The following is a 24,580-nucleotide window of genomic DNA, read 5'->3' as shown; positions in this document are numbered from 1 at the left end:
CTTCCAAAACGCAATATTACGTATATTTACTGCCCAATAATATAAGCTAAAATTGGGTAGGGCAAATCCTCCGTTCTGTTTGGTTCTTAGAAGGTGAGCTTTATTTATACGAGTTTTTTTATTCTTCCATATATAGGAAGAAAAAAAATTGAATCCAAAGAGTCAAAAAAAGATTTAGGAATAAAAACAGGCACAGATTGAAAAAGGTATTTAAATTTAGATAAGATATTCATTTTAATAGAATTGATTCGGCCAATCAGTGATAAAGAGAGAGGTGACCAATTAGTATTTTTAACGTAATTCAATAAACCTAAGAATTCTTCCTTAAATAAATCTTTATAATTCTTATTAATTGTTACTCCTAAATATGTAAATTGTTTTGTTTTCTAAAAATTTTAAAAGGAAGGTTGATATCAATTGGTATTAAATTGTTTAAAGGAAACAGTTCACTCTTCAGTAGATTTAATTTGACTAAAATTAGTCAGTAAACAGAACACAAATGGTAAGGAGGTTGTAACATTAGATATAAAAAGGAATAAGTCATCAGCAATAGAGCGACACTTTATGAATAGTACCTCTCCTTAAAATGCCAGTGATCTATTTTGACTCTCGACAAGCAATTGCTAAGGGTTCTAATACCAAATCAAAAAGCAGAGGGCTCAAAGGGAAACCTTGTCTAGTTCCACGCTGGAGTTTAAAGGGTTTAGAATTCTGAAAATTTGTAAGAACCCGAGTGGAGGGAGATAAATAAAGTAGTTTAATCCAATGAATAAAATTAGGTCCAAAATAAATTTTTCTAAGGATGCAGATAGAAAGTTCCATTCAACTCTGTCAAGAGCCTTCTCCACATCCAAAGATATCACACATTCTGGTATTTCCTTAGATGGAGAGTATATAACATTTAACAAATGCCATATATTAAAATGGGAATATCAATTTTTAATAAATCCTGTCTGATCATCCAAAACTACAGAAGATATAATATTTTCAAGTCTGCAAGCCAACACTTCAGATAAAATTTTAGTATCAAAATTGAATAAAGAGATAGGTCTATACAAAGAACATACAGTAGGATTCTTATTCTTTTTGAGAATTAGCAAAATGAAAACTTAGTAAAAAGACTGCTGTAGTCTTCCTACCTTAAAGGAATCAGTAAGGGTAGAACATAATTGTGGTATAATCAAGGAGGAAAAAGCCTATTAAAACTCTCCAGAGAATCCAGCGGGTCCTGGGGATTTCCCAGAATGCAATTCTCAAATAGCCTGAGCAATTTCATCCTGGGAAATAGGTTGATCCAATTGCCTACGATCATCTAATGAAAGATTAGGAATATTTAATTGATCTAAAAAAATTATTCATTGCAATATTATCATTAACAGAGTCAGAACTATACAATTTAGAATAAAATTACCTAAAAGTGTCATTAATTTCAAGGTGGTCAGTTCTCATGTCCCCGTTAATTTTACGTATTTCTTTAATTTGTCGCTTGGCTGAAAATGGCTTCAATTGATTAGCCAGTAGCTTACCAGTTTTATCTCCGTGAATATAAAGTTGACTTGCATTTTTTAAAAGTTGGCTTTCAATTGGGTATGTTAAAAGAAGATCATATTTAGTTTTAGTTTCAATACCTCTCTTACATGTTTCAGGATCAGGTACTGAAGTTCATTTATGGTCCAGTTGCTTTAGCGGATTGGCTAATTCATTTCTTTCTTTGTTAGCTTTTTTAATGATGTTTGCAGTATAAGAAATAATTTGACCCCGGATGTATGCTTTAAAAGTATCCCATATAATAAGGCTAGGCAGCTCTTCCAACGTATTTTCTTCAAAAATAAAGAGTAATTTGATTCTCCATAAATTTTTTTTAAAAATCCTTATCGGATAACAGAGTTAAATTAAAGCGCCAAAATTTACTCATGGGAATAGGACCAGGAATACTTTAAGATAGAATTACAGGAGAGTGGTCAGAGATAGCAATCTCTTTATATTCAATCGATCGATCTAATGGAATCATTTGACTATCAATAAAAAAAAGTCAATCCTGGTATAAGAATGATAGACATGAGAGAAAAAAGAATACTCCCTGTCCGTCAGATAAAGAAATCGCCAAGCGTCAACTATACCACATTTAGTTAGAAAAGATTGGATAAACAAAGCTGATTTATTAAGTGTGGCTGGTTTAATAAATGAGCGATCTAATACTGGATCTAACCAGCAGTTAAAATCTCCTCCCATCACAAGGGCGTAAGTACACAAATTTGGCAAAAAGGAAAATAGACGTTCAAAAAATCCTGGATCATCTACACTGGGGCATAAACATGAGCAAAAACAATCAATTTACTGTCTAAACTCCCTGATACAATAACAAATCGACCATTAGGGTCCGAAACAACTTTATGCTGAATAAAGGAAACTGTATTATCTACAAAAATTGAAAATCCACGTGATTTTGCATTAAGCGAAGAGTGGAATTGCATATCCTCCCACCGAGTAAAAAAATGTAAGCTATCACAGCTGCGTATGTGCGTTTCTTGTAAAAAAAAAATAGGTGCTTTTAATTTTTCAATATAAGCAAACACTTTATTCCTTTTGAAGGGGTGATACAGCTCTTTCACACTCAAACTAAATAGGTTAATATTTTGAACCATTTTAAATACCAATCAATGTGTAATTAAAAAATCTAGCCATAAGTTATTAAAACTAGAAAACAAACCGTAAAGTAAGGTATTCAAACAAACAATCATACATTCAACCCAACAGAGCTCCCAGGGAGAAATAGGCCCTACCCCCCTCCCCTACCCAAAGCGAGAAAGCTGACCAATAGACAGTCAGCGAGCTAAGAACTAAGTACCGGCCCCAAAAAATCCTGTTGACAGAGAAAAAACCTCCAGTCCTGCAAGGTCATTATGCCCCTACCAAGACACAACATAAAAAGCAAAATAACTCAGTATTCGAAAATATGAAAGGATGACTTTAAACAAATTCAAAGAAAGCTGTATTAAAATAAAGCCTTAAAAAGGGATAAAATAAAGTAGTATCAAAAAAATACATAACAAAAGACAATATATGAACAGCCAAAACGTAACCTTATTTCAAATTCATATTAACAGAAGAAAAAACTTGATCAAATAAGAAATATAACAGTTTTAGACTTCATCCTTCAGAAACTCTTTCGCATCTTCAACTGAGTTTATTCTTTTTCACAATCCGTTCTTCAAAACGATACTCAGACGTGTGGGGAACTGAAGGGATGGTTTATATCCTTTATTATAAAATTCCAACATAACTTCTTTATATTTCATACGATCAGCCAAAACTTCAGGTGAATAGTCTTCCACAAATCTAACCTTGTAATTTTGGAAATTGATCATTCCTTGTCTCCGGGTATGGCGAATTAAAAGGTCCTTAATACGAAATTCATGAAAGGCTAGTCCGACCAATCTGGGTTTCGCTGCCAAGGACAATGGCTTCAAAGTCAGAGAGCGAGAAGCTCGATCAAGCTTCGGCTCCGAAGTGAATAAAGCAGGGAAAAGCTGCTTCAGAAAGTTTGCAAAAAACTTCGTAGGGTCAGCGCCTTCAATTGATTCTTCAAGACCCAGGATTCGCAAGTTATTTCTCCTGTTTTTGCTTTCGAGACTGATGATCCTTTTCAGCATTTTATCACTAGATAAAGATAACTCCTTGCAGAGTTTAATTGTATCTTCAACGTCCTCTTCAAGTGTTATTAGCTTCATAGTATTCTCCTGAATTTGGTTCTCATGCTCAAATAAAGTTCGCTGAATTGTATCCAATTTGCCGTTAAGCAGTTGAAACTCCTCAGAGAATTCCTACTTTTGCCGTTTAAGGAAGTCACTGATTGAATCCAAAGTGACTGGGGATTCATCTTCTGTTTCTCTTTCTTTTGCAAATGCTTTGGTTCTTTTCCCAGCCATAGTAAAGCAGTATTGAAGTATTATAATAAGATTTCAAAAAAAAAATGACTGGTAGAGACAATTAAGTAAACAGGGTAGGAGCAATCGAAAAGCAACCAACAGGGCTCTGACTGCTTCTTATACCTAACATATGCTTCCTTCTTCCGCTTGACGAGTTGCCTCACGTGTTTCGACAGCCACGGTTCCCTTTTCCTACCATTTTTTCCTTGCCTCAGTGGGCCAAACCTATCCTGAACCCTGCACAAGTGGTCCCTAAACTTCCTCCACATTACTCTTGTGCTTTCACCTTTCAACACCTGTTTCCACTTTACTCTCACTAGTTCCTGCCTCATCCCTTCATAGTTAGCCCTTCCCCAGTTAAGCACTTTCCCATTTTGTCTGTTTTTATCCTTTTCCATAGCTATGCTGAAGCTAAGGGAGTTGTGGCCACTCTCACCAAAATGCTCCCCCACCAAGAGGTCTGCCACCTGACCAGGTTCATTACCCAGAACTAGATCCAGTATGGCCTCTCCTCTCATCGGCCGGTCACATACTGTGTCAGGAATCCTTCTTGAACACATCTGACAAATTCAGCCCCATCTATCCCCCTTGCAGTCAAGAGGTGCCAGTCAATATGAGGGAAGTTGAAATCACCCATAACTACAACCCTGTATTTCCTGCACCATTCAAAAATCTGCCTGCTTATCTGCTCTTCGGTGTCCCGAGGGCTATTTGGGGGCCTATAGACTACTCCCGGCACAGTGATTGATCCCTTCCTCTTTCTGACTTCCACCCACACCCACTCAGTGGACACTCCCTCTGCAGCGTCCTCCCTTTCTATTGCCATGATACTATCCCTGACCAGTAATGCTACTCCCCCCCTTTCTACCTCCCATCCTATTCCTTTTAAAACACTTAAACCCCAGTACCTGCATCAGCCAATCCTGCCCTTCCTCCAGCCAAGTTTCAGTAACAGCCACAACGTCATAGTTCCACGTACTGATCCATTCTCTAAGTTCATCCCCTTTATTCCTAATACTCCTAGCATTGAAATAGACACACTTCAACCCCTCAAACTGGCTACATTTATGTTTTGTCCCCTGCCTGTCCTTCCTCAGTAATTCAGAACACACAGCATCGTGCCCTTGTTCTTCTACCCTAATCACTGCACTCACATTCTGATTCCCACCACCCTGCCAAACTAGTTTAAACCCTCCCCAACAGCTCCAACAAACCTGCCCACCAGGATATTGGTCCCTTTCCAGTTCAGGTGCAGCCCGTCCTTGTTGTACAGGTCAGACCTTCCCCAGAGGAGATCCCAATGATCCAGAAATCTGAACCCCTGCCCCCTGCACCAACTCTTCAGCCACACATTCAACTGCCATGACTTCCTGTTCCTACCCTCTCTGTCTCGCGGCACAAGCAGCAATCCTGAAATTAGCACCCTTGAGGTCCTGCTTTTTCACTTTTTTCCCCTAACTCCCTTTATTCCTTCTTCAGGACCTCATCCGTACTCCCATCTATGTCATTGGTCCCCACGTGGACCAGGACATCTGGCTGCTCACCCTCTCTTCTGAGAATACCGAGAACTCCATCCGAGATATCGCGGACCCTGGCACCAGGGAGGGAACAGACTGGGATTCTATATCTTTCCCACAGAACCTCTTAACTGTCCCCTTAACTATCGAATCCCCTATCACTACTGCTCTCCTCTTTTCACTCCTTCCTTTCTGAGCTGAGGGTCCAGTCTCGGTGCCAGAGACGTGACCACTACAATTTGTTCCTGGTAGGTGTAGGTCGTCCCCACCAACAGTGTCCAAAACAGTATACTTATTGTTGATGGGAACGGCCACAGGGGTGCTCTGCTCTTTCTGTCTATTCCCCTTCCCTCTCCTGACAGTCACCCATTTACCTGTCTCCTGACTTTTAGGGGTGACTGTCTCCCTGAAACTCTGATCTATTACTGCCTCTGCCCCCCGAATGAACCGATTTCACAGGAGCTGCAGCTGGATGCACCTCTTGCAGGTGTAGATATCGGAGACAATTGTGCTGTCTCTGACTTCCCACATCCTACAATCGGAGCACTGGACTGCCCTATCTACGGCCTCCATTACTAACTCCTAAGTTAATTAATTAAATAAACTTTCCCAGCCTTACCTTACTGGGAGCAAGCTCATCCTCTGCCTCTGCTCGCTGAAATCTCTCGAGCCAAAGCCTCAAAGCTCCACTCCTTCACTGGCCGCTCTCCACTCCAGTCCACGTTAAACTCCAGTCCCAATAAAGGTGAATATGCAGCAGAAGAACCTCCTCCCATGCTCAGTGACCAGTGTGCAGAACTGGGTCTGGTGAGCAACAGCAATAATTGCAGAGTTCAGCACCGACAGTCACTCTCGAAATTGCATTCAGCAACGGTGATGGACAAATAACCAGCATGCAGCTCGTTGAAACTTTCTCCCCAGTGCAGAAATCGTGCTTGACTTATCTTCTAGAATTTTTTGAGGATGTAAGTATGAAAATGGATGAGGGAGAGCCAGTGGATGTAGTGCACCTCGACTTTCAGAAAGCCTTTGATAAAGTCCCACATAGGAGATTAGTGGACAAAATTAAGGCACATGGTATTGGGGGCAGAGTACTGACATGGATTGAAAATTGGCTGGCTGACAAAAAACAAAGAGTAGTGATTAACGGGTCCCTTTCGGAATGGCAGGCGGTGACCAGTGAGGTACCACAGGGTTCAGAGCTGGGACCGCAGCTGTTTACAATATATATTAATGATTCAGATGAAAGGATTAAAAGTAACATTAGCAAATTTGCCGATGACACAAAGCTGGGTGGCAGTGTGAAATGTGAGGAGGATGTTATGAGAATGCAGGGTGACTTTGACAGGCTGGGTGAGTGGGCGGATGCATGGCAGATGCAGTTTAATGTGGATAAATGTGAGGTTATCCACGCTGGTGGTAAGAACAGGAAGGCAGATTATTATCTAAATGGAATCAATTTAGGAAAAGGGGAAGTACAACGAGATCCAAGTGTTCTTGTACATCAGTCACTGAAAGTAAGCATGCAAGTACAGCAGGCAGTGAAGCAAGCTAATGGCATGCTGGCCTTCATAACAAGGGGAATTGAGTATAGGAGCAAAGAGGTCCTTCTGCAGTTGTACAGGGCCCTGGTGAGACCACACCTGGAGTACTGTGTGCAGTTTTGGTCTCCAAATTTGAGGAAGGACATTCTTGCTATTGAGGGAGTGCAGCATAGGTTCACAAGGTTAATTCCCAAGATGGTGGGACTGTCATGTGTCGAAAGATTGGAGCGACTGAGCTTGTATACACTGGAATTTAGAAGGCTGAGAGGGGATCTTGTTGAAACATATATGATTATTAAGGGATTGGACACGCAGGAGGCAGGAAGCATGTTCCCGCTGATGGGTGAGTCCAGAACCAGAGGCCACAGTTTAATAATAAGGGGTAGGCCATTTAGAACGGAGTTGAGGAAACATTTTTTCACCCAGAGAGTGGTGGATGTATGGAATGCTCTGCACCAGAAGGCTGTGGAGGCCAAGTCTCTGGATGCTTTCAAGAAAGAGATGGATAGAGCTCTTAAAGATAGCAGAATCAAAGGTTATGGGGGTAAGGCAGGAACGGGGTACTGATTGTGGATGATCAGCCATGATTACAGTGAATGGCAGTGCTGGCTCGAAGGGCCAAATGGCCTACTCCTGCACCTATTGTCTATTGTGAACCCAGTAGTGTGTCACAACTGTAACATGCTGTGAGGTTTCAGTGTTAATGTAATGGCCTCTCTGTAATGTTTCACTGCTGAGGTTACTGTTTCTCTGTAGCAGCAATGTTTACGTTACGACTAGAGACAACAGAGTTTTGAAGTGCAGGGCTATCCAATGAGAGAAATGTTGTTCTTTCTTGTGAGTCTGGAAGAGAGATTTTTGCAGGTCTTTTGCTGGGGAGCGATGAGAAGACATGAATGGAGAGAGTGGGCCCTTTTCCTTTATTTTTTCTTTACTAGCCCTATAGTCAAAGTAAGAACTACGAAGTCCAATCGTTTAATCGCATATTATGTACCGTTTGTTATTTTGGGGTACTGATTTGTAATGGGGGTCACATCCTGCAGCATCCACCCAAACGAGATTTCTTAAGTTTGGCCGGGCTGGGGGCTATCACCCCCTATATTAAGCTGCTAGTTGAAGCGAGAGTTACATATGGTTAGATGACTGAGCGAATTGCTTCACACATTCACAGCAGGTGAACGGCCTCTCCCCAGTGTGAACTCAATGATGGACATTTGGTGGCGATGGCTGAGAGAATCTCTTCCCAAAGTCTGAGCAGCAGATCGGCCTCTACCCAGTGTGAACTCGCTGGTGTCTCTGAAGATGAGACAACCGAGTGAATCCCTTCTCACAGTCTGAGCAGGTGAACAGCCTCTCTCCAGTGTGAACTTGCTGGTGACTCAGTAGTTGAGATGACGTAGTAAATCCCTTTCCACAATCTGAACAGGTGAATGGCCTCTCTCCAGTGTGAACTCCCTGATGCACCTTCAGTTGAGATAACTGAGTGAATCCCTTCCCACAGACTGAGCAGGTGAATGGCCACTCCCCAATGTGAACTCGCTGGTGTGCCATTAGAGCGGATGACTGAGTGAATCCCTTCCCACAGTCCGAGCAGGTGAACGGCCTCTCCCCAGTGTGAAATCGCTGATGTACCTTCAGTGCAGATGAGCAAGTGAATCCCTTCCCACAGTCTGAGCAGGTGAACGGCCTCTCTCCAGTATGAACTCGCTGATGTACCTTCAGTTCAGATGACTGAATGAATCCCTTCCCACAGTTTGAGCAGATGAACGGCCTCTCCCCAGTGTGAACTCGCTGATGTACCTTCAATTGGGATGAGCAAGTGAATCCCTTCCCACAGTCCGAGCAGGTGAACGGCCTCTCCCCGGTGTGAACTGACTGATGTGTCAGTAGGTTCGATGACCAAGTGAATCCCTTCCCGCACACTGAGCAAGTGAACGGCCTCTCTCCAGTGTGAACTTGCTGGTGTACCAACAGTTCAGATGACTGAGTGAATCCCTTCCCACAATCCGAGCAGATGAATGGCCTCTCACCAGTGTGGACTCGCTGATGTACCTTCAGGTGGGATGAGCAAGTGAATCCCTTCCCACAGTCTGAGCAGGTGAACGGCCTCTCCCCAGTGTGAACAGACCAGTGTGCTTGTAGGTGGGATGATCAAGTGAATCCCTTCCCACACACTGAGCAGGTGAATGGCCTCTCCCCAGTGTGAATACGTTGGTGTCTCTGTAGAACAGAGGACGAAGTAAATCCCTTCCCACAGTCTGAGCAGGTGAACGGCCTCTCCCCAGTGTGAACTCGCTGATGCACCTTCAGTTGGGATAAGCAAGTGAATCCCTTCCCGCAGTCTGAGCACGTGAACGCCCTCTCGCCACTGTGAACTGACCGGTGTATCCGTAGTTTATATGATTCAGTGAATCCCTTCCCACAGTCTGAGCAGGTGAATGGCCGCTCCCCAGTGTGAACTCGCTGGAGAGCCATTAGGTCAGATGACCGAGTGAATCCTTCCCCACAAATTCAGCAGATGACCAAGTTTCTGCCCAGGGTGAACTGACTGGTCTGTCCACAGGTGGGATGACCAACTGAATGCCTTCTCACGCACAGAACAAATGAATGGCCTTGTCCAGTGTGAACTTGCTGATATATCTTCAGTTGAAATGACCCACTGAATCCATTCCCACTGTTTGAGCAGGTGAATGGGCTCCCCCCCATGTGTAAAATGATGGGCATGCCAGCCGGTCAGATGATCGAGTGAATCCCTTGCTCCCCTTTTTAAGTATCTAGACAGAGACAGCAAAACTGGCGTGTTGTGTTCGAGATTCCCGTAGACAAATTCCTTGTCATTTTTAACCTGTAAAAATATTTATGAAATCCATCAATGGGTGTAGGACAGTATTTCAGATGAGATCCCTTGAGTTGTCAAGGTGTGATCTGGCATCACACTATTACAGTGAGGTTCAACCCAAATTGGAGAGAGAAATCATCTTCTAACTGGACACAATGCTAGTATCTGGAATGACCAACATATTCTTTGATACTGTTCCTGTCTCTATAATTTCTGCCATCTCCAATCTGTGACCTGGCTCAGTTTGACACTCTCCATTGTTATTATTCCCTGTTCCCAATGAGCTGCATGGGTTCCTGGCTCCACAATAGCTGATACACTCTCACACAAATAGCCGGCAGTGCATTCCACGCACCCACCACTCTGTGTTAAAAAACTTACCCCTGATATCCCCTTGGGATCTATTTGCAAGCATCTTAAAACTAAGCCCCCTCTTGTTAGCCATTTCAGCCCTGGGAATAAACCTCTGGCTACCCACATGATCAATGCCCCTCATCATTTTATACACCTAAAAAGGGCTTGAAACATAACTAAGGAAATTATACATTGCTTTGAGAATTTGTTGGAAGTATAGAAAATTATGAGGGTACAGATAGGGTAAATGCAAGCATGTTTTTCCACTCAGGTTGGGTGGGATGACAACCAGATGTCATGGGTAAGTGGGGAAGGTGAAAATTTAACAGGAACATTTGGAAAAGCTCTTTCCTGAAATGGTTGTGAGAGTGTGGAATGAGGTGTCAGCACAAGTGGTGAATATGAGCTCAATTTCACAATTAACTGAAGTCTGATAGCAGACTGGATGGTAGGGGTATGGAGGGCGATGGTCCTGGTGCAGGTAGTTGCATCAGACAGCTTAGATGTTTTTTCAGTATTGATTAGATGGGCCAAATAGCCTGTTTCTGTACTGAACATTCCCATGTTTCTGTGACAGAGAAGCTGGCCAAACTTGTTTGGAAGGAAAAGGTAGGAGTGACAATGGAGCAGCAATGGCTGGAGTTTCTGGGAGCAATTCGGGAGCTGAGTGATAGATACATCCCAAAGAAGTGGAAGCATTGGAAAGGCAGGAGGACACAACTGTGGATGAAATGAGAAGCCAAAGCCAACATAAAAGCCAAAGAGAGGGCAAACAGAAGAGCAAAAACTATTGGGAAGCTTTCAGAAACCAACAGAAGACAACAAAAAAAAAGTTGGATGAGCTCGGGGGTGGAATTATGATATTGTAGTCATTAATGAGTCTTGGTAGCACCCAACAGTCTGAGGCATTTGGAGGAACAAAATATCTGGGGCCTCAATATCTCTTGAAAACTGAGGTTCCCTGCACCAGTTACCTTTCAACTTTTATTTTGGCAGGCACATACAAACTAGACACCCTCAAAATTTCACGTCTGAAGGCCTCCCACTTACCAAGTACTCCTTTGTCAGAAAACGCCTGTCCCAAACCACACTTGCCAGATCCTGTCTGATACCATCAAGATTGACCTTTCTCCAATTTAGAATCTCAACCCGCGGTCCAGACCACTCTTTTTCCATATTTACTTTGAATCTCATGGCATTATGATCACTAATTTCTGTCACCAGCCCTGGATCATTTCCTAACAGCTTATTGCACACTTCTATGTTGGGAGTTCTACGAACTGATTAAGGACATATTTGACAAATTCTACCCCATCTAGTCCTTTTACAGTATGGGAGTCCTAATCAATCTATGGAAAGTTAAAATCATTCACTGAATCAACCTTTGTTTCTTGGTATGGTCTGCAATCTCTCTACAAATTTGTTCCTCTAAATCCCTCAGACTGTTGGGTGCAACCAAGTCCCAATAATGGCTACTATATCATAATTCCCTGTCCTGAGCTCATCTGACTATCCTACGATGCTTCTTGCATTGTGATATACACAGCTCAGCACATTCATTGCACCATGCTCAACCATTTGATTGTTGACTCTATCTGAGGTCTAAACAACATCTGACTGGTGTCAAGAAAACAAACTCTCCCTCATTGTCACAAAAACAAAGGAGCTGATTGTGGACGACAGGAGGAATGGAGACAGGCTAACCCCTATTGACATCAATGGATCTGGGGTTGAGAGGGTGAACAGCTTTAAGTTTCTTGGCATAAACATCACCGAGGATCTCACATGGTCTGTACATACCAGCTGTGTCATGAAAAAAGCACAACAGCACCTCTTTCACCTCAGATGGTTGAAGAAGTTTGGGATGGGGTGCCAAATCCTAAGAACTTTCTACAGGGACACAATTGGGAGCATCCTGACCGGCTGCATCACTGCCTGGTATGGGAACTGTACTTCCCTTAATCGCAGGAACCTGCAGAGAGTGGTGCAGACAGCCCAGCACATCTGTAGATGTGAACTTCCCACTATTCAGGACATTTACAGAGACAGGTGTGTAAAAAGGGCCCAAAGGATATTAGGGATGCAATTCACCACAACCCCAAACTGTTCCTGCTGCTACCATCCAGGAAATGGTACCACAGCAAAAGGACCAACAGGACATCATCTTCTACCTGGCCATCAGACTGATTAATTCATGCTGATACAATTGCATAACTATGTTATATTGACTGTCCTATGTACAAACTATTTATTATAATTTACTATAAATTACACATTGCACATTTAGATGGAGACGTAACGTAAAGATTTCTACTCCTCATGTATATGAAGGATGTATGTCATTAAGTCAATTCAATTCAATTCAGCCTCTCCACTATCTGTTCTGTCATTCTGGCTCCCATTCCCCCTACAACTTATTTTAACCACATCACCCCACTCCCCCAACTCTAGCACTAGCGAGCCTTATCACTAGGATATTGGTCCCCTCTTGTTCTGTTCCTCTAACTAACGAATCCCCTATCACCCGTTTGACTTTCCTCTGCCAGGTAATTCCCCCAAAATGTTTCTAAAGTGGTTCCACCTGTTGTTGTGTGGGATGGACAAAAGAGTACTCTGCAATGGCTATTTAACCTCATTCCCCTTCCTGACTCTCACCCAGTTTGCTGTGTCCTGCACCTTGGGTGTAACTCACCTCTCTTCATGTCATATCTATCACCCCCTCCGACTCCCAGCTGATCCAAAATTCATCCATTTCAAGTTCCCACTCTGTAAAGTGCAGGGTTACAAGCTGCAGCTGGATGCACATCTTGTATGTGAGGGCATCAGGGACACTGGAGGTCTCGCCACCTTCCCACCAATATCCCCTCTAATTTGTCATGACCAGTGTGCACATAAATCTTGTACTGTACATTTTTTTACCCAGTGACAACATGTGCACAGTGAATTTTATATAGAGAGGTATTTATTTTAACAGCTGGCATATCACTGTCAGTAAGAACTTTCAGCTCCTCTGGGTTTGATCGAGTTCATCTGCACTCTCTCACAACCTATGTAGCAGGCCTGAAACAGTTAATGAAGGATTTTTTCACCAGAACTTTTGCACATTGTCCATACCTGATTTGCTTGCTAAATGACACTTTAAAAAGTCAGAATTCCAATTATCACTCCACTTCCTCCCACTTGCAAATTCTCCAGCAACTTTTCCATCACCACAATACACACAGGTAACACCAGTTTCTGTATTGTACATAAATATTTCCCCTGAACCCTCCCCCAGGTGACTGACGGTGGTGAACTCAGTGATGGCAATGCCAATGGATATGAAGGGAAGGGCAGTAGTCTGTCTCATTGGAGTCTGGCACATTTGTGATGTGAAAGCTACTTGTTGCCCAGGACAAAGGTGTTTGATATCATTATGTACCCAGAGAGAATAGGACAAAACATGTTCTCACAGGTAGAAAAGTCCAGAACAAGAGGAGGTAGAACAAGCAACAGACACAAAATGCTGGAGGAACTCAGCAGGCCAGGCAGCATCTATGGAAAAGAGTACTAATGCTGAGTTCCTCCAGCAATTTGTGTGTGTTGCTCGGATTTCCAGCATCTGCAGATTTTCTCTTGTTTGTGACTGGAGGCAGAACAAAGGTGATTTTCACAACAGCTGATGTAAAAGATTTTGTTCCCTTTCTCCGAGTTCCCGATCCTTGCATTTAGACAGCTGGAGCTCAGCTCTGTCTGAGAGTCCCATCGGTTCCCATTCCCTCATCAGCCGGAAGCTCCCCGGGGCCCGGATATTGGATATTCTCCATAACTTCCGCCACCTCCAACCGGATCCCACCACTAAGCACATCTTCCCCACACCCGCCCCCCCCGCTTTCCGCAAGGATCACTCCCTAAGCGACTCCTTTGTCCAGTCGTCCTCCCCCATCCCTCCCTACTGATCTCCCTCCTGGCACTTATCCGTGTAAGCAGAACAAGTGCTACACATGCCCTTACACTTCCTCCCTCACCACCATTCATGGCCCCAAACAGTCCTTCCAGGTGAGGCGACACTTCACCTGTGAGTCGGCTGGGGTGATATACTGCGTCCAGTGCTCCCGATGTGGCCTTCTATATATTGGCGAGACCCGACGCAGACTGGGAGACCGCTTTGCTGAACACCTACGCTCTGTCCGCCAGAGAAAGCAGGATCTCCCAGTGGCCACACATTTTAATTTCACATCCCATTCCCATTCTGACATGTCTATCCATGGCCTCCTCTACTGTAAAGATGAAGCCACACTCAAGTTGGAGGAACAACACCTTATATTCCGTCTGGGTAGCCTCCAACCTGATGGCATGAACATCGACTTCCGCTAATGCCCCACCTCCTCCTCGTACCCCATCCGTTATTTATTTATATACACACATTCTTTCTCTCTCTATCCTTTTTCTCCCTCTGTCCCTCTGACTATATACCCCTTGCCCATCCTCTGGTTCACACCCCCCCCTTGTCTTTCTCCCCGGACCTCCTGTCCCATGATCCTCTCATATCCCCTTTGCCAATCACCTGTCCAGCTCTTGGCTCCATCCCTCCCCCCCCTGTCTTCTCCTATCATTTTGGATCTCCCCCTCCCCCTCCAACTTTCAAATCTCTTAATAGCTCTTCTTTCAGTTAGTCCTGATGAAGGGTCTCGGCCTGAAACGTCGACAGTACCTCTTCCTAGAGATGCTGCCCGGCCTGCTGCATTCACCAGCAACTTTGATGTGTGTTGCTTGAATCCCTTCTTAACTTGGTTAGACCTCTCAGTCCTTAACTGAGCCGCAACAGAATGTTCAGAACCCTGTGGGTTTATAGGTGCTTCAACATACTGATCACAGGCATGTGGGACTGCCTCCTTTTCTTTTTTCTTCTTCAGGACAGAACAATTAGCCACCATATGACCAGCTTTCTTACAATAGTAACAAGAGAGACCAGAATATTTCTCCTTCAACTGCTTCCCTTCATCCTTACTCTTGTCACTAGTCCCAGCTTTAATTTCTGGTTATCCCTGCTACTCTTTTGGAAACTCTCCTGAGTCAGGGTAAACATAACCTTGTGGGTTAAAGCAAACTCATCTGCTAATCTAGCAGACTCCTGCAAAGTGGCAGTGTCCTTTTCATCTAATTACATCTCTATGTCACCAGGGACGAACATTTTGAGTTCTTCAATTAAAACCACCTTTTTCCAGCTGTTAAAATTATCATTTACATTTTTATATATGCACCAGCGGTCAAAACACACAAACTTCTCTTAAGCAAATTCCATATAGGTCTGGTTCACAGGTTTCCTCAAATTTCTAAACTTTTGCCTGTATGCTTCTGGGACCAACTCGTAAGCTTTGAGTACAGCCTGTTTCACTATGTCATAATCAGCTGCTTCAACAACTGTGAAAGCAGAATAGGCTTGCTGAGCCTTTCCCTTAATTACACTTTGTAAGATAATGAGCTAATTCTCTTTTTACCATTTTAAACTCTGAGCAACCTTCTCAAAATGCTGTAAGTATTTATCAACCTCTGCCTCGTCAAATGGGGGTACCAATTTATCTTCACGACTGGCCTCAAACTTACCACCAGAGTCTAACGCGAGACCCTTTTGCTGCAATCTCTCTATCTTTTCCAGCTCGAACAGCCACTGTCTTTCTGCTTCCTCCCTGTTTTTCTGCCTCTTCTCTGTTTTTCCACCTCTTCTCTCCGTTTTCCTGCCTCTCTAGCCTCAACCTGCCTCTGCCTTTCCACAGCCTCCATCTTTATTTTGTCTAACTTGTACTGGAGCTCAAGCTCACTAGGTTTACTTTCAGGAAACACCTCCAACTCCTCCACGTTAAACACACCCTTAGATACGTAATGCTCAGTTATGATCTTCTGCATCTGTGCCCTTCTCATTGTCAATTTCACCTTAGCAAGTTTTAACCTTTTTGCAATACTCAACAACTCAATCCTTCTGATGTCCTTTAGTGCCTCAGAGGTTGGCGCTTCCAGACATCTATCAACATCCATTGCTGCTGAATTTCCACACACAAATAAATCAAAAGGGATTTCCCCAATGAAATCGATAATTAATCAATATGCCTCCAAATCTGTTCCTATCCCGGATGCAGGCCCCAATTTTGTTATGAACCGTAACGCTTTAGAAATGAGTCAGCAGCAATAGACTACACCTAGAGTCTGTTTTTGATGTTAAATCCATTATCTTTATTAGTACCTACTAACAATATAGTAACTTAAGCAAGATAAACAAAAGTTAACAGTGTTATGTGTATTCATGTGGGTAAATATAACTCCCAAACTATTGAGCTCAGGGGAAACAAGGCTTGGAGTCTTGAGATGGTAAAGTATGAAAGTTCAGTACAACCACAGAATAGTTGAGGAGAGAGAGATATTTGTAATCCAGAGTAAATGTCGAGAGAAGGCAATAACGTTGAATTCCACAGTTTCCACCGTGGTAAAACGAGAGAACAGTCGCTGTAGGTTTTATCCGTCGTTGTTCCAAGTCCACATACAAATTATCACCGAAAGTGACTTGTCACAAGGGGTATCGTCTTCAAGTGAATTACCACACCACACCCAGGCAAGGGTTAACACATAAGTGGTCTTCACAGGATACCCCAAATCCGATCCACTCCTATAGATCAAACGAGGTGACAACCACACATTCGATATACACTGAATTGATAATTAACCCACACTTGTGGGCATAGGAAAGTTCTAAACAGTGACCCTTGGCCACTAATTCCCTTGTTTCAATCCTTCCATTTTTCCTCCTTCATCTCCGTCTGACTCTGAGTGTCTGTGTCCTTGATTAAAACTAAACAAGCTGTGAGCGATGTAAACAAGATGCAAGTCAGACTGATTCACCTTCTTAATCTCTCTCTTTCTCTCTCAGAATGACAGTCCACAGCAAACAAACCCTAGGGATTCATAACAATGGCCACTCCCCATTGTGAACTGACTGGTGTGCTAGTAGCTTGGATGACTGAGTGAATCTCTTCCCACAGACTGAGCAGGTGAACGGCTTCTCCCCAGTGTGAACTCGCTGATGACTCTGTAGGTTGGATGACTGAGTGAATCCTTTCCCACATTCTGAGCAGGTGAACGGCTTCTCCCCAGTGTGAACTCGCTGGTGTCTCTGTAGGGTGGATGATCGAGCGAATCTCTTCCCACATTCTGAGCAGGTGAATGGCTTCTCCCCAGTGTGAACTCGCTGATGACTCTGTAGGTCGGAAGACCAAGTGAATCTCTTCTCACAGACTGAGCAGGTGAACGGCTTCTCCCCAGTGTGAACTCGCTGATGACTCTGTAGGTGAGATGACTCAGTGAATCTCTTCCCACATTCCGAGCAGGTGAACGGCTTCTCTCCAGTGTGGACTCGCTGGTGTCTCTGTAGGATGGAAGAGTGAGTGAATCTCTTCTCACAGACTGAGCAGGTGAATGGCCACTCCCCAGTGTGAACTGACTGGTGTGCCAGTAGTTGGGATGACTGAGTGAATCTCTTCCCACAGACTGAGCAAGTGAACGGCTTCTCCCCTGTGTGAACTTGCTGATGACTCTGTAGGTGGGATGACCGAGTGAATCCCTTCCCGCAGTCTGAGCAGGTGAACGACTTCTCCCCAGTGTGAACTCGCTGATGACTCTGCAGGGTGGATGACAGTGTGAATCCCTTCCCACAGACTGAGCAGGTGAACGGCTTCTCCCCAGTGTGAACTCGCTGATGACTCTGCAGGTTGGATGACTGAGTGAATCCCTTCCCGCAGACTGAGCAGGTAAATGGCTTCTCTCCAGTGTGAACTCGCTGATGTACCAGTAGGTTGGATGACTCAGTGAATCTCTTCCCACAGTCTGAGCAAGCGAACGGCCTCTCCCCAGTGTGAACTCGATGGTGCCTCTGTAGGTCAGATGACTGAGTGAATCTCTTCCCACACTCTGAGCAGGTGAATGGCTTCTTCCCAGTGTGAACTTGCTGGTGTGTCAGTAGGTGAGATGACAAAGTGAATCCTTTCCCACAGACTGAACAGGTGAACGGCCGCTCCCTGGTGTGAACTTGCTGGTGTGCCATTTGTTCAGATGACCGAGTAAATCCTTCCCCACAAATTCAGCAGATGACTGGCCTCTGCCCGGTGTGAACTGACTGGTGTGTCCACAGGTGGGAAGACCGACAGAATCCTTTCTCACACACTGAATAGATGAGTGACCTTGCCCAGTGTGAACTTGCTGATGTACCTTCAATTGAGATGACCGAGTGAATCCCTCCCCACAGTCTGAGCAGGAAGGATGGTCGAATGAATCCCTTGCTCCACTTCTTAAATATCTAGACAGAGACAGCAAAACTGGCGTGTTGTGTTTGCGATTCCTTGAGACAAATTCCTTCTTATTTTTAACCTGTGAAAAGATCATCAAAATCCATCAGTGGGTGTAGGACATTTCAGATGAGATTACTTGAGTTGCCAAGATTTGATCTGGTATCACACTGTTACAGTGAGGTTCAACCCAAGTTCGACAGAGAAATCATCTTCTGACTGGTCACAGTGCTGGTATCTGGAATGATCATCAATTCCCTAATGCTCTTCCTGTCTCTATCAGAATGGGGCATTTCTGCCGTCTGCAATCTGTGACTTGGCTCAGTTTGACTCTCTCCATTGGTATTATTCCCTGTTCCTGCTGAGCAGCATGGGTGCCTGGCCCCACAGTAACTGAAACAGTCTCACGCAAATTGTGTTTCTTGACGAGATGAATGGTTGGTCCGCACAGCTGTTTAAAGGATGCACTTGTGCTGGCTGCTCATTCCACACCTGGATGACCGTCTGTGTGAAGAAGTTTCCCCTCATGTTCCCCTTAACGTTTCACCTTTCACCCTTAACCCATGGCCTCTGGTTGTAGTCCCACCCAATCCCAGTGGAGAAAGTCAGCTTGCTTTTACCCTGTCTATGCCCCTCAATCACAAACAAATCTCCCCTCAGTCTTCCACATTCCAAGGAATAAATTCCTGACCTGTTCAATCTTTCCTTATAACTCAAGTCCTCCAGACCTGGCAACATCCTTGTGAATTTTCTCACAACTCTTTCAACATCTTTTACATCTTTCCTGTAAGTAGGTGACCAACACTGCACACAATACTTCAAATTAGGCCTCACCAATGTCTTATGCAACTCAACATAACATCCATCTATTGTTGTCATTACTTTAGTTCACGAAGGCCAATGGACTGAAATCCTGCTTTCCGTCTCTATCTTACTGTGACACCACTTTCAGTGAAGTAAGGACTTCTACTCCCAGGTCCCTTTCTTCTACAACACTCCTCCGTGCCCGACCAGTCACTGTGAAAAACCTGCCCTGGTAGGTCATACCAAAGTGCAACAACTCACTCTTGTCTGCATTAGATTCAATTTTCCGCTTCTCAAACCATTTTCCCAGCTGGTCCAGATCGCACTGCAAGTCATGATAGTCTTCCTCACTGCCACTACACCAGCAATCAAGGTGTCATTCACAAATTTGCTGATCCAGTTAACCACACTGTCATCCAGATTACTGATATAAATGACAAACAACAACAGATCCAGCACTGATCCCTATGACACACCACTAGTCACAGGCCTCCAGTCAGAGAGGCAACCATGTACTACCACACTCTGGCTTCTCCCAAAGCCAGTGTCTCATCCAATTTACTATCTCATCTTGAATGCTGAGTGACTTAACCTTCTTGACCAACCTCCCATATGAGACTTTGTCAAGTGCCTTGCTAAAGTCCATGTAGACAACATCCACTGCCTTGCCTTCATCCACTTTCCTGATAACTTCCTCCAGAGACTCTATAACATTGGTTAGACATGACCTACCGTGCACAAAACCATGCTGTCTATCCGTTATCAGTCCACACCTATCCAAATACTTACAGTATATATCCAGTTCCTGCACATACATTCCAATAACTTACCCAAAAACTATTGGGAAACTTTCAGAAACCAACAGCAGACAACTAAAATAAAGTCAAATGAGCTCAGGGCGTGGAATCATGATATTGCAGTCATTAATGGGTCTTGGTAGTACCCAACAGTCTGAGGCATTTAGAGGAACAAAATATCCCGGGCCTCAATATTTCTTGAAAAGCAAGGTTCCCTGCACCTGTAACTTTACAACTTTTATTTTGGCAGGCACATACAAACTCTACACCCTCAAAATTTCACTTCTGAAGGCCTCCCACTTACCAAGTACTCTTTTGCCAGAAAGCAGCCTGTCCCAAACCACACTTGTCAGAGCCTTTCTCATACCATCAAAATTGACCTTTCTCCAATTTAGAATCTCAACCCGTGGTCCAGACCTCTCTTTTTCCATATTTACTTTGAATCTCACGGCATTATGATCACTAATTTCTGTCACCAGCCCTGGATCATTTCCTAACAGCTTATTGCACACTTCTACGTCAGAAATTCTAATTACTGATTAAGGGCACATTTGACAAACTCTACCCCATCTAGTCCTTTTACAGTATGGGAGTCCCAGTCAATATATGGAAAGTTAAAATCACTTACTGGAACAACATTTGTATCCTGGCATGGTGCAATCTCTCTACAAATCTATTCTTCTAAATCCCTCAGACTGTTGGATGCAACCAAGTCCCAACAATGGATACAACTTCATAATTCCCTGTCCTGAGCTCATCTGGCTTTCCTACGATACTTCTTGCATTGTGATATACACAGCTCAGCACATTCATCGCCCCATGCTCAACCATTTGATTGCTGACTCTGTCTGAGGTCTGAACAACATCTGACTGGTGTCAAGAAAACAAACTCTCCCTCTTTGTCACAAAAACAAAAGAGCTGATTGTGGACGGCAGGAGGAATGGAGACAGGCTAACCCCTATTGACATCAATGGATCTGGGGGTTAAGAAGGTGAACAGCTTTAAGTACCTCAGTATAAACATCACCAAGGATCTCACATGTAACCATATAACAATTACAGCATGGAAACAGGCCATCTTGGCCCTTCTAATCCGTGCTGAATGCTTACTCTCACCTAGTCCCACCAACCTGCACTCAGCCCATAACCCTCCATTCCTTTCCTGTCCATATAGCTATCCAATTTTACTTTAAATGACAATATCGAGCCTCCCTCAACCACTTCTGCTGGAAGCTCATTCCACACAGCTACCACTCTCTGAGTAAAGAAGTTCCTCTCATGTTACCCCTAAACTTCTGCCCCCTAACTCTCAACTCATGTCTTGTTTGAATCTCACCTACTCTCAATGGAAAAAGCTATACACGTCAACTCTATCTATCCCCCTCATAATTTTAAATGCCTCTGTCAAGTCCCCCCTCAACCTTCTACGCTCCAAAAAATAAAGACACGACTTGTTCAACCTTTCTCTGTAACTGAGGTGCTGAAACCCAGGTAACATTCTAGTACATCTCCTCTGTACTCTCTCTATTTTGTTGACATCTTTCCTGTAACTCGGTGACCAGAACTGTACACAATACTCCAAATCTGGCCTTACCAATGCCTTGTACAATTTTAACATTACATCCCAACTCCTATACTCAATGTTCTGATTTATAAAGGCCAGCACACCAAAAGCTTTCTTCACCACCCTATCCACATGAGATTCCACCTTCAGGGAATGATGCACCATTATTCCCAGATCCCTCTGTTCTACTGCATTCTTCAATGCCCTACCATTTACCATGTATGTCCTATTTTGATTGGTCCTACCAAAATGTAGCACCTCACACTTACCAGCATTAAACTCCATTTGCCATCTTTCATGTACATGGTCTGTACATACCGGCTGTGTTGTGAAAAGAGCACAACAGCACCTCTTTCACCTCAGATGGTTGAAGAAGTTGGGGATGGGGCCCAAAATCCAAAGGTCCTTCTACAGGGACACACAATTGAGAGCATCCTGACCAGCTGCATCACTGCCTGGTATGGGAACTGTACTTCCCTTAATCACAGGAACCTGCAGAGAGTGGTGCGGACAGCCCAGCGCATCTGTAGATGGGAACTTCCCACTATTCAGGACATTTACAGAGACAGGTGTGTGAAAAGGGGCCAAAGGATATTGGGGACCTAATTCACCACAACCACAAACTGTTCCTGCTGTTACCATCCAGGAAACGGTACCACAGCAAAAGGACCAACAGGCTCTGGGACATCATCTTCCACCAGGCCATCAGACTGATTAATTCATGCTGATACAATTGTAAACTATGTTATATTGACTGTCCTATGTATAAACTATCTGTTATAAATTACTATGAATTACACTTTGCACATTTAGATGGAGATGTAAAGATTTCTACTCCTCATGTATATGAAAGATGTATGTAATAAAGTCAATTCCATTCAATTCACCCTCTCCACTATATGTTCTGTCATTCTGGCTCCCATTTCCCCTACAACTTATTTTAACCACATCACCCCTCCCCCCAACACTAGCACGAGCAAGCCTTACCACTAGGATGTTAGACCTCTCTTGTTTTGTTCCCCTAACTAACAAATCCCCTATCACCCCTTTGACTTTTCTCTGCCAGGTAATCTCAACAGTTTCTAAAGTGGTTCCACCTGTTGTTGTGTGGGATGGACACAAGAGTACTCTGCGATGGCTATTTAACCTCATTCCCCTTCCTGACTCTCACCCAGTTTCCTGTGTCCTGTACCTTGGGTGTAACTCACCTCTCTTCATGTCATATCTATCACCCCCTCCAACTCCTGGATGATCCAGAATTCATCCATTTCAAGTTTCAACTCCTTAAAGTGCAGGGTTACAAGCTGTAGCTGGATGCACATAGAAACATACAAAATAGGTGCAGGAGTAGCCATTCGGCGCTTCGAGCCTGCACCGCCATTCAGTATGATCATGGCTGATCATCCAACTCAGAACCCTGCACCAGCCTTCCCTCCATACCCCGTGATCCCCGTAGCCACAAGGGCCATATCTAACTCCCTCTTAAATATAGCCAATGAACTGGCCTCAACAGTTTCCTGTGGCAGAGAATTCCACAGATTCACCACTCTCTGTGTGAAGAAGTTTTTCCTAATCTCAGTCCTAAAAGGCTTCCCCTTTATCCTCAAACTGTGACCCCTCGTTGTGGACTTCCCCAACACAGGGAACAATCTTCCTGCATCTAGCCTGTCCAATCCCTTTAGGATTATATACGTTTCAATCAGATCCCTCCTCAATCTTGTACATCTTGTACATGAGGGCATCAGGGACACTAGAGGTGTCCATACCTTCCCACCAATCTCCCCTCAAATTTGTAATGACCAGTGTGCACATAAAGCTTGTATTATGCATTTTTTACCCACACGTGCACAGTGAATTTTATATAGAGAGGTATTCATTTTAACAGCTATCAAATCATTGTCTGTAAGAACTTTGATCTCTTCTGGGTTTGATCGAGTTCATCTGCACTCTCACACAACCTATGTTGCAGGCCTGTAACAGGTAATGAAGGATTTTCTCGCCAGAGCTTTTGCACACCGTCCATATGTGGTTTGCTTGCTAAATGACACTTAAAATGTCAGATTTCTAAATAACACTCCTTCCCACTTGCAAATTCTCCAGCAACTTTTGCATCACCACAATACACACAGGTAACACCAGTTTCTGTATTGTACATAAATATTTCCCCTGAACCCTCCCCCAGGTGACTGACGGTGGTGAACTCAGTGATGGCAATGCCAATGAATATGAAGGGAAGGGCAGTAGTCTGTCTCATTGGAGTCTGGCACATTTGTGATGTGAAAGCTACTTGTTGCCCAGGGCAAAGGTGTTTGATATCATTATGTACCCAGAGAGAGTGGGACAAAACATGTTCTCACGGGTAGAAAGTCCAGAACAAGAGGGGGTGGAACAAGCAACAGACAGAAAATGCTGGAGGAACTCAGCAGGCCAGGCAGCATCTATGGAAAAGAGTACTAATGCTGAGTTCCTCCAGCAATTTGTGTGTGTTGCTCGGATTTCCAGCATCTGCAGATTTTCTCTTGTTTGTGACTGGAGGCAGAACAAAGGTGATTTTCACAACAGCTGATGTAAAAGATTTTGTTCCCTTTCTCCGAGTTCCCGATCCTTGCATTTAGACAGCTGGAGCTCAGCTCTGTCTGAGAGACCCATCGGTTCCCATTCCCTCATCAGCCGGAAGCTCCCCGGGGCCCGTGTACGGATGGTGGGGCTGAGAGAGAGGGAAGAGAGCAGGACTGTCCCGGGATTGCGGGTCACGGAGTCCGGAGTCACAGCAACTACCCGAAGTCGGTGTTGAAAACGCCGCCCGGTGAGACCCCCAACCCGGAGATCCCTTCTCACCTCAACCGATCATCCGGGGCCTTTTGTGCCCCGCGCGCTGGTGAGCTCGAGCTTGGTCGGTTTAACGGCCGGGCTACTAATC

At 44.0% G+C, this 24,580-nt stretch overlaps 1 protein-coding gene across 1 annotated transcript in view; it reads right to left on the bottom strand.

The window, feature by feature from the left end:
* The window catches only part of LOC140208454 (uncharacterized), a 137,041-nt gene that overhangs the window by 92,813 nt on the left and 19,648 nt on the right, over positions 1–24,580 (bottom strand). The window contains 1 exon segment of the mRNA XM_072277142.1: positions 17,232–17,915. Coding sequence (XP_072133243.1) covers positions 17,232–17,915 — 684 coding nt within the window.

The sequence above is a fragment of the Mobula birostris genome, chromosome 13, assembly GCF_030028105.1.
Source record: "Mobula birostris isolate sMobBir1 chromosome 13, sMobBir1.hap1, whole genome shotgun sequence".
Taxonomy (NCBI): domain Eukaryota; kingdom Metazoa; phylum Chordata; class Chondrichthyes; order Myliobatiformes; family Myliobatidae; genus Mobula; species Mobula birostris.
This window is presented reverse-complemented; position numbering and strand designations above follow the sequence as displayed.